Source organism: Orcinus orca, chromosome 2 (assembly GCF_937001465.1).
Source record: "Orcinus orca chromosome 2, mOrcOrc1.1, whole genome shotgun sequence".
NCBI lineage: Eukaryota > Metazoa > Chordata > Mammalia > Artiodactyla > Delphinidae > Orcinus > Orcinus orca.
The window spans coordinates 101,960,104-101,982,334 of NC_064560.1; the positions used below are offsets into that span (position 1 = coordinate 101,960,104).

At 37.7% G+C, this 22,231-nt stretch overlaps 2 protein-coding genes across 16 annotated transcripts in view; one reads left to right on the forward strand and one right to left on the reverse strand.

The window, feature by feature from the left end:
• The window catches only part of MNS1 (meiosis specific nuclear structural 1), an 84,072-nt gene extending 83,362 nt beyond the window's left edge, over positions 1-710 (forward strand). For all 7 annotated transcript variants that reach the window (XM_033436972.2, XM_049705997.1, XM_049705998.1 and 4 more), the window contains one exon: positions 429-710. In XM_033436972.2, the coding sequence (XP_033292863.1) occupies positions 429-521 (93 nt within the window). In that variant the 3' untranslated portion in view covers positions 522-710. The remainder of the gene's footprint in view (positions 1-428) is intronic.
• A 420-nt stretch (positions 711-1,130) lies between these two features.
• TEX9 (testis expressed 9) overlaps positions 1,131-22,231 on the reverse strand; it is a 216,545-nt gene continuing 195,444 nt past the window's right edge. For all 9 annotated transcript variants that reach the window (XM_049706011.1, XM_049706012.1, XM_033436974.2 and 6 more), the window contains 2 exons: positions 1,998-2,132; positions 1,131-1,410 (listed from right to left, as the gene is read on the reverse strand). In XM_049706011.1, coding sequence (XP_049561968.1) covers positions 1,333-1,410; positions 1,998-2,132 — 213 coding nt within the window. In that variant the 3' untranslated portion in view covers positions 1,131-1,332. The remainder of the gene's footprint in view (positions 1,411-1,997; positions 2,133-22,231) is intronic.

The following is a 22,231-nucleotide window of genomic DNA, read 5'->3' on the forward strand; positions in this document are numbered from 1 at the left end:
ACAGAACTGAGGCAAGAGCCAATCCCATGCATGAATCTGGCAAAGCTCAACCTCTTCACCCTGACCTCCCTCATATCATACATACTACAGGGCTGTTTCAAAACAAGGGTAGAGGGTATAGTATGGATTAAATTAATTCCTATTCAGCCCATCAAAGCAGTAGTACTTGTAGTAATAAAGCAGAAGAGCCCAGATTCCTATGACAAGTTCTAACACAGGATCTGGTAAATCAGGAAATCAGGTCAGGCTAAGAATATTTTGTATATATCAAGTAATAATTTCAGAAAAATTTTTTTCATAAATATATTAGATCTTGTTATCTTGGAAATAACTTTACAAACCTCATGTCTGTATATCTGTTAGCGTTAATGAACATTTAGTGAATTATTCTGGCATTCACAGTAACCCACAAAATATTTTTCTTGTAGGGAGTATTCAAAAAAGAGGATGATATTGATATGCTTGGTGAAGAGTTTAGAAAAGCATATCAGAAAAGGAGTGAAATTTGTGAAGAGAAGTGATATCATCGAAATTTGGTAAACCTGGATTCTTTTGTATGTTACCACTAGATGTCAGTGTAACTTCTGTTTTACAGTTCGGTGAGGGTAGGAATCCATTCTTTGTCTTTGGATTTTCTAAAACATCTGTATTTCATCATTTATAAACAATTATTTATAAGAAAACATTTGTTTTTGATAAAAATTAAATTACTGAGTATTTTTCACTGCAAAATTAATGGCAAAGTTAATTGCTTTTAATCAAACTGTTGTTTTTGTACTAATAATTTGAAGATCTGAATTCTGCACCACACTCCATATAGAGGAATATATATATATATATAAAATCCAACAACCCAGGGGACTAACCTCTTCATACCACTTCTATCTATGTTGGTGTCTTGGAACTTTACTTCCCTTATTTGGCCAGGGAAAACTTTACTTTTCTCCTCTCACAGTAGACAGGAAAAGAGTGAGGAATTTCAACGTGCTTTACTAGCGAATGCACTTAATTGTCAGTAAGAACACAAACAGTTTCTCTCATATAAACATCATTTAAAACCTAGAGTTACATCTCTAGAACATAAGTGCAGTTGAAAAAGGGCTAGATGGTCATAAGAAAGATATCAAAAGTTAAATTCCTATTGCTTTATTTTATAAAATATTTCCATTTTGTAATAGATATCAATTTTACATACCCAGATCTACACAGGGAATTTGGAATTATTTTGATTTATCAAGTATCTTCATTTCTTAGAGTAAAAATAATTCAAACCATTACAACTTAAGTTAAATAAAGGGTATATCCACCAGGCACTATAGGTTAAAAGGTAGATCACTTATTTCCCCATTCGAGTGCCTTCATAAATTCCTCTTCAGTGAAAGACAACATCTTGGCAGCTTCAATATGCATCTGTGTTTAAAAACAAATATTGTCTAATTTAGTGTTAAGAGTAGACCACAGAACAACAGGAAATTTATAAAAGTGTGTGTATAATATGCTATCAAATTAAGTTTTGTTGTAGGAATATGTAATTCTAATTACAGTGTGACATTTGAAATGGTCAGCCTCTAAAAACCTGTGTTCACTGCTGGTATTGTACCAACCTGTTGAGAGAACAATTCAATAATATGGTAATACCTAATCTTTGCAAAAAGGGACAGTGGCAAAGCCATGAATTCATATCCTCTTACCACTAGGTAACTCGTGTAGTGAACAGAACAAAAGTGGTTTGTAATCAGTTTTCACTCTTCAGGAGGCAAACGGATCCCCTAAGTTATTTCTATATATGGTATCTTCTTTAGTTAGGGAGTATCCATATTGTATTTAGTAGTCCTATTTCTACATTTCTAATTTACTTGCATTGATGTATAGATAAAATTTTGTGACTAAGCATGTCAAAATAAACATATCTAAAGTAGAAATACTAAATATCTTAGTAGAAAGAGCCAAATAACATCTACGATTTATTTTAACTTTGTTTTTTAGGATAAACTCACCTTCTGCCTTTTCAAAACATCGATTAATTTTAATTGTTTCTTGAACCCTATCATTAATTCTCCTTTTTGTCTTTCTAGCTTCTTGTTTTCTGATTTTAACACTTCAATTTTTTTGTGTTCTTCATTTGCTATATCCTGCAAAAAGAAAAAAATAATCCCATTTATTCTTTGCAGTATTTGAATGGAAAAAATGATATCAGCAATAAAAGCTATTTTTAGTTTTTGCATTACTAAATTACTGTAACTCTGATAACTTTTAATGATGCTCACACCTCTAGCATTTTAAAAAATGTTTTTAAAATAACAACTCAGTTCTAATTCCAATAATGCCAAAGTAGCTTATATTTGAAGGCAGAGATGAGTAATCAGGAGTAGGCAGAAACTGGAGACGGTTATGATCCTTGAAAAAAATGGAAGCATGCTGGTTGAGATCCACATTCAGCTGGTTTCTGAGAGCACTTTTCAGTTCATTGGTTCACAGGGACAGACCTGAAGCAAAAAGTATCAGTCTTATTGGGCTAAGGAATTGGACAGCATGGCTGCCGATGGTAGAAATTTCCAGGTGGGAAACGCCTCAAAATCTGCATACACAGTTCCCTCAAATCCTTGGCACCTAAATAACACGTGCAGGGTGAGACTCCTAGGAACTCATGAAAGGTAACAGTCGTGGTCTAAAGAGCTGAGCAGAGAATTCAGCCACTGCCCGTGATAAGGAAGACAGAGTTTGTAATCTTGGTAAAAATTAATTGGATGAGCTCTGCAGCAATTTGGACAATGGAGAAAAAGGACCAGTGAACTCTAAGACAAGTAAGTAGAAACTATGTAAGTAGAGGAACATCTGGTACTTGGAAAAAATGTGAAAGGATGTCTTTCATGCAAAAAGGGAAATGATACCAGAAGGAAATCTGAATCTACATACACACACATTTTAAAAAAAAAGTATCAGAAATAGTAACACGTGGTAAATACTAGTAGCGTTTTTCGTTAAAAACTTCTTCTCTTTAAAAGATAATTGACAGTGGGTTAGATTTGGTTGCCAAGATGGCAGAGTAAGACCCTGAGCTCAACTCCTCCCATGGGCACACCAAAATTACAACTATGTACAGAACAACTATTGATGAGAAAGACCTGAATCTAACAGAAAAGATCTTCTCCAACCAAGGATATAAAAAAGGAACCACAATAAGATAGGTAGAAGGAGTGGAGGTACAGTATTGTCAGGACCCATACCCCAGATGGGCAACCCACAAACGGGAGGCTAATTACAATTACAGAGGTTCTCCCTAAGGAGCAATGGGTCTAAGCCCCACATTGGGCTCCCCAGCCTGTGGGTCTTGTACTGGGAAGACAAGCCCCAGAATGTTTGGCTTTGAAGGCCAGTGGAGAGGAGACCCAGAGGGCTGTGGGAAATAGATATTCCACTCTTAAAGGGTGTACACAAAATCTCAAATGCTGCAGGACCCAGAAAAGAAGCAGTAATTTTTGAAAGGAGCCTGGGTCAGACCCACCTGCTAATCACCAAGAGGCTAGAGGCAACTGAAGTTCATCCTTGGGACATAGGCATTGGCAGCAGTCATTTGTGGGAGCCCATTCTATCACGTGGACACGGATGCTGGGAAGCACCACTTCAGAGTCCTCCTCTAGCTTACTAGCAATGGGACATGGCTCCACCCACCAGCCTGTCAGCACCAGTACTGGGAAGCCTCAGGCCAGGCAACTAGCTTGGTGGGGAAAAAGCCCCATCCACCACCAGCAGGCAGGCTATCTTAAGACCCCCTGAGCCCATAGCCACCTGGAACACAGCACAGCCCTGCCCACCAGAGGGCCCAGGACCCTGTCCCACACACACGAGCAGAAGCACTAGCCCCAGGATCCCCAGGGCCTTGCAGCCAGAGACCCTGGGACCCAGCTCCACCCACCAGTGGGCTGACACCAGCCCAGGACCACCACAGCTTGCCATGGCAGGACCCAGCCCAGCCACCAGCACTGGGTGCCTCCCCACCGCTAGACCCTGGCCCCGCCCACCAGCAGTCCAACACCATCTCTGAGACACATTGGGACCCTTGGCAAGATTCAACACACTTTCATGATAAAAAAAACACTTAAAAAACAAGGAACAGAAGGATTCTATCTACTTCAACATGATAAAAGCCATATACTGACAAGCCCACAGCTAACATCAAACTCAGTGGTACAAGACTGAAAGCTTTCCCTCTAGAATCAGAGACAAGACAAGGATGTTCACTTTTGTCACTTTTATCCAACACAGTACTGCAAGTTCTGGTCAGAGCAGCTAGGGAATAAAAATAAAAGGCACCCAAATCAAAAAGAAGCAAGATTATCTCTGTTCACAGATGACATTGTCTTGTATGTACAAAACCTTATAGATTCCACAAGATTCCACAATTTATTCATCCGAATAAATTAATTTGGCAAAGTTGCATGATATAGAATCAACGCACACACAAAACCAGTTGTGTTTCTATATACTACTAATGAACATTCCTAAAAAAATTAAGAAAACAATTACAAATATAATACCATCAAAAAGAATAAAGTACTTAGGAATAAAAGTAACCAAGGAGGTGAAATGCTTTTACACTGAAAACTTCAAAACACTGCTGAAAGTATTTAAAGACAAACGAATGGAAGGATATTCTGTGGTCATAGATTAGAAGATGTCAGTACTACCCAAAGAGATCTACAGATTCAGTATGATCTTTATCAAAACCCCAATGGCATTTTTACAGAGATAGATCCATGCTAGCTAATATTTATATGGAATCTCAAGGGAACGCAAATAGCCAAACAATTTTAATGAATAACACAAGTTGAAGATCTCACACTCCCCAATTTCAAAACTTATTACAAATCTATGGTAATCAAAATAGTGTAATTACGGACATAAAGAAATATTTACCAATGTAATAAAGAGCCCCCAAATAAACCCTTGCATATAAAGTCTAATGATTTTTGACAAGGATGCCAAGACCATTCACTAGGAAAAGATGGCCTCTAACAAATTGAGCTGGGAAGCTAGATATCTCCATGCATAACAATGAAGCTGTACACCTATTTCATATCATATACAAAAATTAACTCAAATTTGGTCAAAGACCTACATGTAAACCCTAAAACTATAAACAATTAGAAGAAAATGTAGGGGAAATGATCATGACACTGGGTTTGGTTGTGGATTCTTGGGTATGAAACCAAAAGTACAGGCAAACAAAAGAAAAAAATAGATAAATTGGATTACGTCAAAGGACACAATCAACAGAGTGAAAAAGAAACCTACAGAAAATATTTGCATATCATATATCTGATAAAGAGTTAATGGCCAGAATACAGAAATAACTCCTACAAATCAATAATAAAAACACAATCAATTAATAAATGGGCAAAGGACTTGAATAGATAATTCTCCAGAAAAGATATACAAATGGCTAACAAGCACATGAAAAGGTGGTCAACATTACTAATATTTAGGGAGATTCAAATCAAAACCACAATGAGATACCACCTAATAAACATAGGATGATGACTATTAAAAAAAAAGCAACACAAAATAACAAGTTGGCAAGGATATGGAAAAATTGGAACCCTTGTGCACTGTTGCTATGGATGTAAAATGGTGCAGCCACTATGGAAAAACAGTATGGTGGTTCCTCAAGTTAAAAATAGAATTACCATATGATCCAGCAATACCGCATCTAGGCAAATATCCAAAATCATTGAAAGCAGAGTCTTTAAGAGATACCCATACACTCAGGTTCATATCAGCATTATTCACAATAGCCAAAAGGTGGAAGCGACCCAGGTTGCTTTATCCAATGAATGGATAAACAAAACCTGTTACACACATACAACGGAATATTCAGCCTTAAAAAGGAATGATATTCTGATACATGCTACAACATGGATGAACCTTGAGAACATTATGCTAAGTGAAATAAGACAGTCACAAAAAGACAAATAGTATATGATTCCACTTAACATTAGGTACCTAGAGTAGTCAAAATCATAAAGACAGAAAGTAGAATTGTGGTTGCCAGGGATCAGGGAGAGGGGGATGGGGAATTATTTTTTAATGGACATAGGTTTTTAGTTTTTGCAAGATGAACAAGGAGTTCTAGAGTTTGGGTACACAACAGTATGAATGTATGTAACACTAGTAAACTGCACACTTTCAAAAATTAGTGTAAATTTTATGTGTAGTGTAATACAAAGGTTTTTTTTTTTTAATTCAGAAAGTTCATTAACTCTTCAAAGCAAAAACGTAACAATGTAGGGTGGAGTTTGTGTATAATAAATAAAATGTATGACAACAACAAAAAGGGGAGGAGAGAAGTATACTGCTGAAAGGTTCTTACATTATTCATAAAATGCTTGAAGGTAGACAATGATAAGTTAAAGGTGTATCTGATAAAAGATAAAATGTCCATAAAAAGAAGTGGAGATAATAATCCAGTAAAAGAGATAAAATGAAATTGTTAAAAATATTCAAAAGGAGAAAAATAAGAAACAGGAAGAAAGCATGAACATATAGCAAGTTAATAGAAGAGAACAAATAGCAAGTTAATAGAATAAAACCCAACCATTACTAATAATCATATTAAAGGTAATGGTCTAAGCCTCCTAATTAAAAAGTCAAATTGTCAGATTGGATTAAAACAATAGAAAAACAACTATATGTTGCCTACAAGAACATACAAAGGAGTTACAAATGAAGGGATGGAAAGGACAACACTAATGTCAAGACTAATTAAAAGAAATTACACGATTTCAGGATTTCTTTTCTTTTCTTTTTCTTTTTTTTTTTTTGCGGCATGCGGGCCTCTCACTGTTGTGGCCTCTCCCATTGCGGAGCACAGGCTCTGGACGCGCAGGCTCAGTGGCCATGGCTCACGGGCCCAGCCGCTCCGCGGCATCTTCCCAGACGGGGGCACGAACCCGTGTCCCCTGCATCGGCAGGCGGACTCTCAACCACTGCGCCACTAGGAAAGCCCCAGGATTTATTATAAAGGTATAATAAGACAATGTATTAACATGAAGACAGACATACAGATCAATGGAACAAGAGAGAGATTCCAGCAACAAATCCACACATATCTGGGCAACTGATTTTCAACAAAGGTACCAGGGCAATTTAATAGTGAAAGGATAATCTTCTCAACAAATAGTGCTGCACATATTCCAATAATGAACCCTGACCCCTTATATCATGCACAAGAACTCACCAAAACATAAAAGCTCAAGCTATGCAACTTCTATAAGAAAACCTAAGAGCAAATCTTAGTGACCCTTTAGGTTTAGCAAAGAATTCTTAAATAGGACACAAGAAGCATAAATTATAAAAGAAGAAAAACAACAGATTGGACTTCATCAAAATTTTAAACATTGCTCTTCAAAAAAACTGTTACAGAAATAAAAGGCAAGAGAGATTTGCAAAGCAGGTATCTGACAAAAGACTTGTAGTTAGGATATATAAAGAACTCTTAAAACTCAATTATAAAACAAGTCAACTCAATTCTTTAAAATGAACCAAAGAGATAAAAACTAAGGAAATATGAATAAAGTATGGTCTTTAGTTAATAATAGCGAATCATAATAATGATTCATTCATTAATGGTAACAAATGTACCATACTAATGTACATATTAGTTGCAGAGGAAACAATGTGTAGAGATTATAGAAATTCTCTGTACTAATTTCCCATTTTTTATGTAAATCTAAAACTGTTCTAAAAATTAAAGTTCATTTAACAATTTTTTAAAAGAAGAAAAGACTTATACAGACACTTCACCAAAGAAGATACCAAGACTCTCCTGAACAACCAACGGATGAAAGAAGAAATCAGAGAGGAAAAAAAAATGATCGTGAAACAAATGAAAAAGGAGACACAACATACCAAAACTTATGGGATGTAATAAGAGCAGTGCTAAGAGGGAAGTTCATAGCAACAAATGCCTACATTAAGAAAGATCTCTGCATTTTTACTCCTCCCTGCATGTTTAATGTTTTCGACATCGTATTTTACATCTTTTTGTTTTGTGTATCCCTTAACTACTTACTGTGAATATAGATGATTTTACTACTTTTGTCTTTTAACCTTCCTAGTAGCTTTATAACTGGCTGATCTACTACCTTTATTATATGTTTGTGTTTACCAATGAGATTTTTCCTTTCGTAATTTCCATATTTCTAGTTGTGGTCTTCTCTTTTTCACTTACAGAAGTCCGTTTAACATTTCTTGGGAAGCTGGTTTAGTGGGGCTGAATTCTTTCAGCTTTTGCTTGTCTGTAAAACTCCTTCTCTCTCCTTCAAATGTGAATGACAGCCTTGCTGGATAGAGTATTCTTGGCTGCAGGGTTTTTCCTTTCATCACGTTAAATATATTGTGCCACTCTCTTCTGGCCAGCAAAGTTTCTGCTGAAAGTCTGTGGACAATCTTATGGGAGTTCCCTTATACATAACTAGTTGCTTTACCCTTGATGCTCTTAATATTCTCTCTTTATCTTTAATTTTTGTCATTTTAATCATAATGTATCTTGGTGTTGATCTCTTTGGGTTGATCTTTTTGGGGACTCTCTGTTCTTTCTGGACCTGGATGTCCATTTCCTTTCTCGTGTTAGGTATGTTTTTAGCTACAATTGCTTCACATAAGTTCTCTGCCCCTATCTGTCTCTCTTCTCCTTCTGGGACCCCTATAATGTGAATACTAGCATGCTTGATGTTTTCCAAGATGTCTCCTAAACTGTCTTCATTTTTTTAAATTCTTTTTTCTTTTTTTTGTTCAACTTGGGTGATTTCCACTACTCTGTCTTCCAGTTTACTGATCCATTCCTCTGTATTACCCAATCTAATGTTGATTCCTTCTAGTGTATTTTTTATTTCAGTTACTGTATTTTTCAGCTTTGTTTGGTTCTTCTTTATATTTTCTAACTCCTTCTTAAAATTCTGTGTTCACCCATTCTTCTTCCTAGTACATTGAGCATTTTTATGGTCATTACCACGAACACTTTATTGGGTAGATTGCTCATCTCCAGGGTTGTTAGAATGTGTTCAAACTTAAGACATCTTCAACTTTCAATATTCACCTGTGTATGTTGCTATATATAAACCTCATGGTAACCACAAACCAAAAAATCTATAATAGATACACAAAAAGAGATAAAGGAATACAAATATAACACTAAGATAGTCATCAAATCACAAGTGAAGGGAGGAAAAGAAGAAAGGATGAAATAAGAACTACAAGGACAACCCCCAATCAATTAACAAAATGGCAATAAGTATGTACCTATCAATAATTACTTTAAATGTAAATGTACTAAATGTTCCAATCAAAAGATCCAGTGGCTGAACAGATACAAAAACAAGATACACACACACACACACACACACACACATACATGCTGCCTATAAGAGATTCACTTCAGATCTAAATACACACACAGACTGAAAGTGAGGGGATGGAAAAACAAAGTCTGTAACAAGAGACAAAGAAGGACTACGTAATGAAAAAGGGACAAAGAAGGACATTACATAATGAACAAGAATACATAACACTTGTAAATATTTATGCACACAAACTGGAGCATTTAAATGCATATAGCAAATCATTCCAAATTTAAAGAAAGATATTGACAGTAACACAATAATAGCCAGGAGCTTTAACACTCCACTTACATCAATGAACAAATCACCCAGACAGAAAATCAGTAAGGAAACACAGGCCTTAAACAACACATTAGATTAGATGAACCTAATAGATATATATAAAACATCCCATCCAAAAGCAGCAGAATACACATCCTTTTCAAGTGCACATGGAACATTCTCAGGACAGATCACATGCTAGGCCACAAAACAAGTTTTAATAAATTTTAAGACTGAAGTCATACCAAGCCTGTTCTCTGACCACAACACTATGAGACTTATAAATCAACTATTAAAAGAAACCAAAACACATGGAGGCTAAACAATATGCTACTGAACAACCAATGAGTCACTGAAGAAATCAAAAAGGAAATAAATAAATACATGGAGACAGAAACAAAAACACAGTGATCCAGAATCTATGGGATGCAGCAAAGCAGTTCCCAGAGGGAAGTTTATAGTGATACAAGCTGACATCAGGAAACAAGAAAATCCTCAAAAACCCTAACCTTACACCCAAATGAATCAGAAAGAACAAACAAAACCTACAGTTAGTAGAAGGAAAGATCAGAGCAGCAATGAATGAAATAGACACGAAAGAATGAAAAAGAGAGAAAACAAGAAACAATCAAAGAAATTAAGAGCTTTGAGAAAATAAACAGAATCGATAAAGTTTTAGCCAGACACATTAAGAAGAAAAAGAGAGTGGGCCCAAATAGGTAAAATCAGAAATGAAGTTACAGTTGACACCACAGAAATACAAAGGATCATAAGAGATTACTCTGAATAATGACACACCAATAAAATGGACGACCTAGAAGAAGTGAACTAATTCCTAGAAATATACAGTCTCCCAAGACTGAATGAGGAAGAAATACAAAATATGAACAGACCCCAATTAACACTAATTAGATCAGTAATTAAAAAATACTCCCAACAAACAGAAGTCCAAGACCAGATGGCTTCACAAATGAATTATGCCAAACATTTAAAGAAGACTTAATTCTTATCCTTCTCAAACTATTCCAAAAAACTGAAGAGAAGGGGATGCTTCCAAAGTCATTCTTTGAGGCCATCATCACCCTAATACCAAAATCAGATAAAGATACCACAAAAATAAGAAAATTACAGACCAATAACACTGGTGAACATAGATGCAAAAATCCTCAACAATATTAGCAAACTGAATTGAACAATACATTAAAAGGATCATACACCATGATCAAATGGGATTTATCCCAGGGAGGCAAGAACAGTTCAATATCTGCAAATCAATGTCATACATCACATTAATAGGATGAAAGAAAAAAATCACATGATCATGTCAATAGACACAGACAAAGCATCTGACAAAATTCAACATCCATTCATGATAAAGACTCTTAACAAATCAGGTTTAGAAGAAATTTACCTCAATGAAAAACAGACCATATATGACAAGCCCACAGCTAAAATCATACTCAATGGTGAAATGTTGAAAGCTTTTCCTCTAAGGTCAGGAACAAGACAAGTGCCCACTCTCACCACTCCTACTTAACATAGTACTAGAATTCTAGCCAGAGAAATCAAGCAAGAAAAATAAACAGTATCAGAACTGGAAAAGAAGAAGTAAAATTGCATCTATTTGCAGTTGATATGATTTTATATATAGAAAAGTCTTATAGACTCCACCAAAAAACTGTTAGATCTCATCAACAAATTCTGTAAAGTTGTAGGATACAAAATTAACATTAAAAAATTAGTAGTTTCTATACACTAACAACAAATTATCTGAAAAAGAAAGAAAACAATCCCATTTAGAATTACATCAAGAATAAAATACTTAATTTAACCAAGGATATGAAAGATCTATACACTGAAAACTTTAAGAAATTGATGAAAGAAATCAGATAAGGCACAAATAAGTTGAAAGGTATCCTGTGTTCATGGATTGGAAGAATTAATATTTTTTAAATGTCAATACTACCAAAGCCACCTATAGATTCAATGCAATCCCCATCAAGATTCTGAAGAAATTTTAAACAGAATTAGGAAAAAAAATCCTGAATTTATATGGAATCACAAAAGACCCCATTAGCCAAAGTAATCCTGAGAAAGAAAAAAGCAAGAGGCATCACACTTGCCAATTTCAAGCTACATTATAAAGCTGTAGTAATCAAAATTTGTATGGTACTGGCATAAAATCAGAAACATAGACCACTGGAACAGAATCAAGAGCCCAGAAACAAACCCCAGCATGTACAGTCAACTAATATTTGACAAAGGAGCCAAGAATACTCAGTGGGGAAAGGACAGTCTCTTCAGTAAATGGTGCTGGGAAAATTTGATATTCACATGTAAAAAGAATGAAACTAGTCCTATATTACATCACTCACAAAAATGAACTGAAAATGGAATAGAAACTTATATGTAAGACTAGAAACCATAAAACTCCTAGAAGAAAACACAGGATAAAGAGCCTTGACATTGGTCTTGGTAATGACTTTTTGGGATGTGATACCTAAATCAGAAGTTACAAAATGAAAAATAAACAGGTGGGACTATGTCAAAGTAAAAAGCTTCTGCACAGCAAAAAAAAAAAATGATCAACAAAATGAAAAGGCAACCTACAGAATGGGAAAAATACTGTAAACCATATATCTGAAGAGGTTAATATTCAAAACATATAAAGAATTCATACAATTCAACATACAAAAAATCAAATTATCCAATTTAAAAAATGAGCAAAGGACATGAATATACAATTTTCCAAAGATTTACAAATGGCCAACAGGTCCATGAAAAGGTGCTCAACATCTCTAATCATTTGGGAAATGCAAAATAAAACCACAATGAGGGGGCTTCCCTGGTGGCACAGTGGTTAAGAATCCACCTGCCAATTCAGGGGACACGGGTTTGAGCCCTGGTTCAGGAAGATCCCACATGCTACGGAGCAACTAAGCCCATGCACCACAACTACTGAGCCTGCAAGCCACAACTACTGAGCTCGCGTGCCACAACTACTGCAGCCTGTGCACCTAGAGCCTGTGCTCTGCAACAAGAGAAGCCACCTCAATGAGAAGCCCACGCACTGCAATGAAGAGTAGCCCCTGCTCACCACAACTGGAGAGAGCCCACGCACAGCAACAGAGAACAAATGCAGGCAAAAATTTTAAAAAAATAAATAGGTTTTAAAAAAAAAAAAACCCCAATGAGGTATCACCTTATGACTGTTTGAATGGCTATCATAAAAAAAACAAAACAAGAGATAACACATGATGGTGATGATGTGGAGGAAAAGGAACACTTGTGCACTGTTGATAAGACTGTACATTATATTCCAATCACTATGGAATTAAAAATATCACTACCATATATCCAGCAATTCCACCACTGAGAATATATCCAAAGGAAACAAAAATACTTTGTCAAATAAATATCTGCACCCCAATGTTCACAGCAGCAGCATTTGCAATAGCCAAGACATAGAAACAACCTAAGTGTCCAGTGACAGATGAATGGATAAATAAGTTGTGGGATATATACACAATGGAATATTGTTTAGCTATAAAAAAGAAGGAAATCCTGCCATTAACATCATGGATGGGCTTTTGAAGGCATTATCTAAGTGAAATAAGTCAGAGAAAGTCAAATACTGTATGATCTCACTTATGTGTAGAATCTAAAACAAAAACAAAAAAATAAACTCACAGAAAAAGAGATAAGATTTGTGGTAACCAGAGGCAGAGGGTGGTGGGAGGGTGGGATTGGATGACGGTGGTCGAAATGTATAAACTTCCTGCTATAAGACAAAAAGTACTAGGTATATAATATACAACTTGATGACTAGAGTTAACACTGCTCTATGGTATATTTAAAAGTTAAGAGAGTAGATCCTAAGAGTTCTCATCATCAGAAAAAAACCATTTTTTTCTTTTTCTTTTTGTATACATATGAGATGATGGATATTAACTAAACATTATGGTAATCATTTCACAAAATATGTAAGTCAAATCATCATGTTATACATCTTAAACTTATAGAATGTTGTATGTCAGTTGTATCTCAATAAAACTGGAAAAAGGATATCAAGATGGCAAATATTCACATGAATATGCTCAACATCACTAGTCATTAGGGAAATACAAATTAAAATCATAATATGAAATACCACTAGGCACTTATTAGAACAGCTAAAATATAAAAAACCGACCACAGTAAGTGTTGGTGAAGGTATGGAACAACTGCAGCTTTTATACAGTGCTGTTGAGAATGTAAATTGGTAAAACCATTTTAGAAAACAGTTTGGCAGCTGAACATACATGTAAAATACAACCCAGATAATTGACTCCTAGGTGTTTACTCAAGAGAAATGAAAACACATGTCCACACAAAGACTTACACGTGAATGTGCCTGTGGGCTTTACTTGTAATAGCCAAAAAGTGGAAACAACCCTAATGTCCATCAACAGGTGGTATAATTTGGTAGATTTACACCATGTGTAAAATTATTAAAAGTGAACTACTGTCACATGCAGTAACGTGGATGAAGCTCAAAATATTTTACTGAGTGAAAGAAGTTACACTTTTAAAAAATATGAAATTCTAGAAAATATAAATGAGTTATCTGAAGATAGGGGTTGGGAGAAAGGCATGATTATAAAGGGTCACAAGGAAACTTTTGGGAGTGATAGATATATTTATTATCTCTATTGTGGTGATTTATCATAGGTACACACATAGTCACAAATCATCAAATTTTACACACTTTAAATATGGGCAGGTTTATTATATGTCAATTATACCACAATAAATGTGATAAAATAGAAATAAAAATACATACACTTAAAGATAGGCAAATAAAAAATTGTGAGACAGCTAAAGTATCATTTTGAGGAAAATTTTAGTTTTAAATGCTGTATTGGAAAAGAAGGTTGAAATATCAATGATCTAAATCTTCAATTTAAGAAACTGAAAAGATTGCAAATTAAAAAGCAAAGCAGGGCTTCCCGGGTGGTGCAGTGGTTGGGAATCTGCCTTCCAGTGCAGGGGACACAGGTTTGAGCCCTGGTCTGGAAGATCCCACATGCCGTGGAGCAACTAAGCCCATGAGCCACAACTACTGAGCCTGTGTTCTAGAGCCCACAAGCCACAACTACTGAGCCCACGCACTGCATCTACTGAAGCCCATGCACCCTTGAGCCCGTGCTCCGCAATGAGAAGCCACTGCAATGAGAAGCACGCACACCGCAACGAAGAGTAGCCCCCGCTCGCTGCAACTAGAGAAAGCTCATGCGCAGCAACGAAGACCCAACACAACCAAAAATAATATATAACAATAAATAAATTTATTTAAAAATATGAATATCAATATATTTAAAAAAGCAAAGTAGACAAAATTGTATAAGAAGAATTCAGTGAAAATAGAAAACAGACAATAGAAAAAATTTTTAAAAAGTTGAAAAGATTAACTGATAACTGGTTAGCAAGACTGATCATGAAAAAAAAACCTGACAACATGGATCAATCTCAACATTATTGTGTAGTGAAGGAAGCCAGTCCCAAAGGAGTACATTCTATGCAGCTCCATTTACATGAAAGTCAAGAACACGAATATCAGAACATCCTCCACTTAGGAGGATGGAGTACTTGAAAAGAGAATATAAGGGAACTTTCTGGGGGTGATGAAAATATTCTATCTATTGACTGAAGTGGTGGTTACACAGATGTATGAGCCCAAACTCACTAAATTATAGATGTACTGGGTTGGCCAAAAAGTTCATTCGTTTTTTTCCATAGGATGGCTCTAATAACACTTACTTGTCTTTAACTTCATTCAAAACAATTTTGTTAGATTGTGACAGCTGTCATATCAGCGTGCATTTAAAAAAAGACATCAAAATTGGTGAATTTTTTTTTTTTTTTCCAGTATGCGGGCCTCTCACTGTTGTGGCCTCTCCCGTTGCAGAGCACAGGCTCCGGATGCACAGGCCCAACAGCCATGGCTCACGGGCCCAGCCGCTCCACGGCATGTGGGATCTTCCCGGACCGGGGCACGAATCCGTGTCCCCTGCATCGGCAGGCGGACTCTCAACCACTGTGCCACCAGGGAAGCCCAAAATTGGTGAATTTTTATGTCGCCATTTTAATATTGAAGATGGAAGAAAAGCAACATTTTCAGCCTATTACGCTTTATTATTTCAAGAAAGGTAAAAACGCAACTGAAACACAGAAAACGATTTGTGCAGTGTATGGAGACGGTGCTGTGACTGATCCAACATGTCAAAAGTGGTTTGTGAAGTTTGGTGCTGGAGATTTCTCACTGGACAATGCCCCACGGTTGGGTAGACCAGTTGAAGTTGATAGCGATCAAACTGAGATATTAATTGAGAACAATGAACATTATACCACACAGAAGATAGCCAACATACTCAAAATATCCAAATCAAGTGTTGAAAATCATTTGCACCAGCTTGGTTATGTTAATTGCTTTGATGTTTGGGTTCCACATAAATTAAGCAAAAAGAAACCTTCTTGACGATATTTCCACATGTGATTCTTTACTTAAATGTAATGAAAATGTTCCATTTTTAAAATAAATTGTGACAGGCGATGAAAAGTGGATAATGTACAATAATGCGGAAGGGAAGAGATCTTGGGGCAAGCGAAATGAACCACCACCAACCACACCAAAGGCTGGTCTTCACCCAAAGAAGGTGATGTTGTGTATATGGTGGGACTGGAAGGGAGTCCTCTATTATGAACTCCTTCCAGAAATCCAAACAATTGATTCCAACAAATACTACTCCCAATCAGACCAACTGAAAGCGGCACTCAATGAGAACGTCCAGAATTAGTCAACAGAAAATGCAGAATCTTCCATCAGGATAATGCGAGACCACGTGTTTCTCTGATGACCAGGCAAAAACTATTACAGCTTGGCTGCGAAGTTCTGATTTATCCACTGTATTCATCAGACATTGCACCTTCGGATTTCCATTTATTTCATTCTTTACAAAATTCTCTTAATGGAAAAAATGTCAATTCCCTGGAAGACTGTAAAAGGTACAGTTCTTTGCTCAAAAAGATAAAAAAGTATTAGGAAGATGGAATTATGAAGTTGCTTGAAAAATGGCATAAGGTAGTGGAACAAAAGGGTGACTATTTTGTTTAATAAAGTTCTTGGTTTGTTTGTTTGGTTTTTTTGCGGTATGCAGGCCTCTCACTGTTGTGGTCTCTCCCATTGCGGAGCACAGGCTCCGGACGTGCAGGCTCAGCGGCCATGGCTCACGGGCCCAGCCGCTCCGCAGCATGTGGGATCTTCCCGGACCAGGGCACAAACCCGTGTCCCCTGCATCGGCAGGCAGACTCTCAACCACTGTGCCACTAGGGAAGCCCCTGCATCATTCTATATAAGAGACTTGAGCACCCGTGGACACTGAGAGACGACTGTACTTCCAGATGCATGTCTGATCATGGCATCATCTCCTGTCATCTTTTTCAAAATAACAGTGCAGTGGCTTTACACTGCCCTTTGGATAAAATCCATAATACTTAACATGGCCTGAAGGCCTAGATGGTTTGGCCTCTCCCTGTGTTTGAAGCCTCCCTTTGCAACATCCCCTTCACATCCATCCCTGCCTTTCATTACCCTGTCTTCTTTCTTGCTGCAGAGCCATTTTTTTACATGCTATTCCTTCTGCCCACAATCTCTCCCCTGATATATAACTCCTGTATGTTTTTCAGATCTTAGCTTAGGATTACATTTTTTAAAATTCACTCACTGATCTGGTTACTTGCTTAAAGCACCATGTACCCTCCTTCATGGCATTCATCACAGTTGCACCTTAATTTTGCTTGATGTTTTGTCTAACTAACATCTAACTTCTCCACTGTAAGGTGCATGACTACAAGGACCATACTTATTTTTTATCACCTTTATATCTCCAGCCTCTAGTAAAGATCTGACAGGTACATAGCAGGTCCTCATAAATATTTATAAATGAATTAATGAAGAATTAGAAATTATCTGTTCCTAAATGAAGTAACATGTAGTTGGTGACATATTTTAAATGAACTTCAAGCAACCATCTAATCAAATGCGCAGTTAAACCATCACAGGGTTGTCTTTCATCATTCCTCCCTTCAGTGTGTTTCAGAGGCAATTATTATGTTCCAGGCACTCAGGCATAGGAGTGAAAGAGACAGGGTTCCTGCACTAATGCAGCATCTGGTTTAAGTTGACTGACTTTTCAAAAGTTACTCTAAACCAGTTTACTTGTTTCCTAAGCTCTGTGCAGAATGAGTTTATCATTACTTTTTTTAATTTTTTTTATTTTTTTATCATTATTTTTAAAATAAATCTTTAACTTTCTGATGACTATGAGACAATATTGTTCTATTTTATGGAAATCTTACTATTTCTTACACATATAAACCTGAATAATTTTACTTGCCTACCTAACTATAATAATATGTCTAATCAGAAAGAGAAGCAAGGTACAAAGAATTAAAATGGAAAAAAATATAACTACTCCCAAAAGAAAAACTTATATACAGATTAGACTCCAAGGAAAATCTTACTGCGTATCTTGAAAACACCCCTCAAAGTTAGAAACAAGGCAAAATAATTTAAAAATCAAAAACTTAAGACACATACACATATTTTTTCAGAAATCTGAAACAATATACATGTAACAAGTACATTTAAGAACTCTGATCTCAAAATGTCTACTTGATAATAAATACTTAAACATATACAACAAAATGTCATCCCACTATGTTTAAATCGATCACCAAAATGCAGACCTAGGGTCAGAAATTTGTCTTGAACACATCTAAGTTGTTTTTATAGTGTTGATGGTTTTGAACTGAGATGTTCACATACCAAGTCCTGATTACTTGAATTTGCAAAATGGCTGGCTAGAATAGGAGAGTCATCTGTTGTCATGGAAATAAGTTTTTCTTTCTACTTCTCTAATGTATGTGCTAAAATAGAGCTCAAATCTGAAACCAGAATTAGCAAATACTGATATTTACATGATTATTACATTTTATTTTCTTCAAAATCCCTTTAGAATACACCAAAATTAGAAATAATACTCCAATAACATAATTACTGGCAAGTCTATAAAGCTGACTTCCTAACTTGTTCATTAAATACATTCTATTAATAATTCCCAGTCATCATACTATGGATGGCTCTTGAATGTTAACACAGTCTGATCATACAGCATAAACTAACACACAGACAATATCTTAAAACTCTGGGCTTCCCTGATGGCACGGTGGTTGAGAGTCCGCCTGCCGATGCAGGGGACACAGGTTCGTGCCCCAGCCCGGGAGGATCCCACATGCCGCGGACAGGCTGGGCCCGTGAGCCATGGCCGCTGAGCCTGCACGTCCGGAGCCTGTGCTCCGCAACGGGAGAGGCCACAACAGTGAGAGGCCCGCGTACCACAACAGTGAGAGGCCCGCGTACCACAAAAAAAAAAAAAAAAAAGAAAAAAAAAAACTTTGTAGTCACTGTAATATATTTGCCTGTGTTAAAAATATTGTACTTACCAAGATTGATTTAGTTCTATGTCCTGTTAAGTGTTACTAATTTAATCCAAAATGTATCATCTGTGCATGTAAGGAGGGTGACACCTAAATCCATCATCCAGGGCACTGTTAAATAACTAAGTATTGTCCTAATGGAGTGTCACTTTCAGGTTGACACAAAACCAAAAACTAATAGCCAGTATTTATAGAGTGTACAAAAGGCTTTCACACCCATTGATATTTGAGTCTTCATTTATTCAACAGATATTTCAGGAACTGAGTGTTAATTCTACACCAATCACTGGCTAGATGCTAGAGACACAATGGTGATCCTTATAATAACTCCATAACAGTGGTTAACAAAATGTCCTCTCAGAATCACTAGCATCAGCATCAGCTGGTAACTTGTTAAACCTGCATATTTGGACTTTCCAAGATGGTGGAGGAGGAGGAGGACGTGGAGTTCATCTCTCCCCACAAAGGCATCAAGAATACATTTAGAAATAGAAAAATTCTCACAGAGCACCTGCTGAACACTAGCAGAGGACCTCAGACACCTAAAAGGACAAGAAAGATCCCTATATAACTGGGTAGGACAAAAGAAAGAAGGAAAAAGGAAGAGGAGAGGAAGCAGGACGGGACGGTCTGTGCCACAGCCCTGTGCACCTCAGCCTGAGACAGGTTTCTGCTGGTGGCTGGAATGTGGGGTTTGGAGAGCAAACCTGGGGAGGGGACTGCTGTTGGGTGTGAGAAGACAGCCAGAGGGGACGGGAGTAAGGAGCTCCACAACCAGGAATGCTCGTGGAGGAAGCCTGGACCTCCACAGAGGCAAAGAACCATTGTTGAGTGATGCGCAAAGGGCGGGGCGGCCATTACAGCCTCTCCCGTCACGCACCAGCCCCTGCATCCATGGGCACTAAGGAGGGCTCCCGCTGGAGCTGGCTCTCATGGCTCTGCTATTGCCTCCTCCACCCCTTCCCTCAGCCTGGGGGCCCCACTCACCTGATCGCTGCCTGATGGGCTCACATGTTCCAATCCCTACCCCAGCACCCTCCCGCCTGGGGAGCCTGCTCACCCCGATCACCACCACGGTTCCTTCCTGCCTGATGGGCTCTTGTGCTCCGACAACCTCTGGAGCAGACTCTGGTGGGAGGAACACACAGAGGTGTGAAACCACAGCTGAACCCCAGGGGCCATGTGACTAAGGAAGAAGAGCTGAAATCTCTCCTCATGGCTGCGTGAACTGCGGAGTTACACCTCCGCTGATGGCTTCCTAAATTCAGTGCCTGCAAAACATCTGAAAGGACAAGTGCTCCAGCAGGTGGGTCGAGTCTGGCTTTAGCAGCTGTGGGCTTTGTGGGCACATACATGCAGAGGTTGGGCCAGGCCAGAGTCTGAGCTGCTTCCATAGCTCCACAGCAGGTCCAGGTGCACGACTACTGTAGTCCTGGGACCTGACTTCAGTCGAGCTGTGCCAGTGGCCTGGTGAAAACAACGTCTGAGAGTCACCAGAGCCAACTGCCGGCATACCCACAGTTAAGGTGGGACCAAGATCAGTGCCAACAACAGTGTACTTTGTGAGCCCGCACAATGGGCGAAAGGGGACAGAACAGAGCACATTCACGGTGAACAGCTCCAGAGGAGGAATACTCAGTGGCTTATCTCCCAGTGGGAGTGCTCCATTCCCACCTACCTCACACCACAGTACAGAAACACAGCTAAGAAACAGATCTGGGGCCTCTACTCTACCAACCAGGGAGCAGACTCCACCCCTGACAGGACACTGACAACCACAGAGCAAAGGGAGGCCCCACTCAATATCCAGGGCAGGCTCTGGTCACCACAACACCAGTCAAACCTCCTATCAAGGGGATAATGGCACAAGCCTCTGGACAAACCTCACCCACTAGGTGAGACAGACACCAGAAGCAAGAGGAACTACAATCCTGCAGCCTGCAGAAAGGAGACCACACATACAGTAAGTTAGACAAATTGAAAAGACAAAGAAATATGTTGCAGATGAAGGAGGAAGATAGAAACCTACAAGAACAATTAAATAAAGAGGAGACAGGCAATCTACCTAAAGAAAAATTCAGAGTAATGATAGTAAACATGATCCAAGATCTTGGAAAAAGAATGGAGGCACAGATAGGGAAGATACAAGAAATGTTTAACAAAGACCTAGAAGAACTAAAGAACAAAAAACCAGAGATGAACAGTACAATAATTGAAATGAAAATAGACTAGAAGGAATCAATAGCAGAATAACTGAGGCAGAAGAACAAATAAGTGACCTGGAAGACAGAATGGTAGAAATCTCTGCTGCAGAACAGAATAAAGAAAAAGAATGAAAAGAAATGAGGACAGTCTCAGAGACCTCTGGGACAACATTAAATGCACCAACATTCTAATTATAGGAGTCCCAGAGGAAGAAGAAAAAGAGAAAGGGCCTGAGAAAATATTTGAAGAGATTATAGTGGAAAACTTCCCTAACATGGGAAAGGAAATAGTCACCCAAGTCCAGGAAACGCAGAGAGTGCCATACAGGATAAATCCAAGGAGGAACACGCTGAGACACAAATTAATCAAGCTAACAAAAATTAAATACAAAGAAAAAATATTAAAAGAAACAAGGGAAAAGGAACAAATAACATACAAGGTAATCCCCATAAGGTTATCAGCTGATCTTTCAGCAGAAACTCTGCAGGCCAGAAGGGAGTGGCAGGATATACTTAGAGTGATGAAAGAGAAAAACCTACAACCAAGAATACACTATTAGGTGGGGCTGAAATGAGAACCCAGCAAGGTTCTCATTCAGATTCAACAGAGAAATCAAAAGCTTTACAGACAAGCAAAAGCTAAGAGAATTCAGTACCACCAAACCAGCTTTACAACAAATGAACTTCTAAACTCCTAAAGGAACTTCTCTAGGCGGGGGGTGGATGGGGGAAGAGGTCACAACTAGAAACAAGAAAATCAAAAATGCGAAAGCTCACTGGTAAAGCCAAACATACAGTAAAGGCAGGAAATCATCCATACACAAATATGAT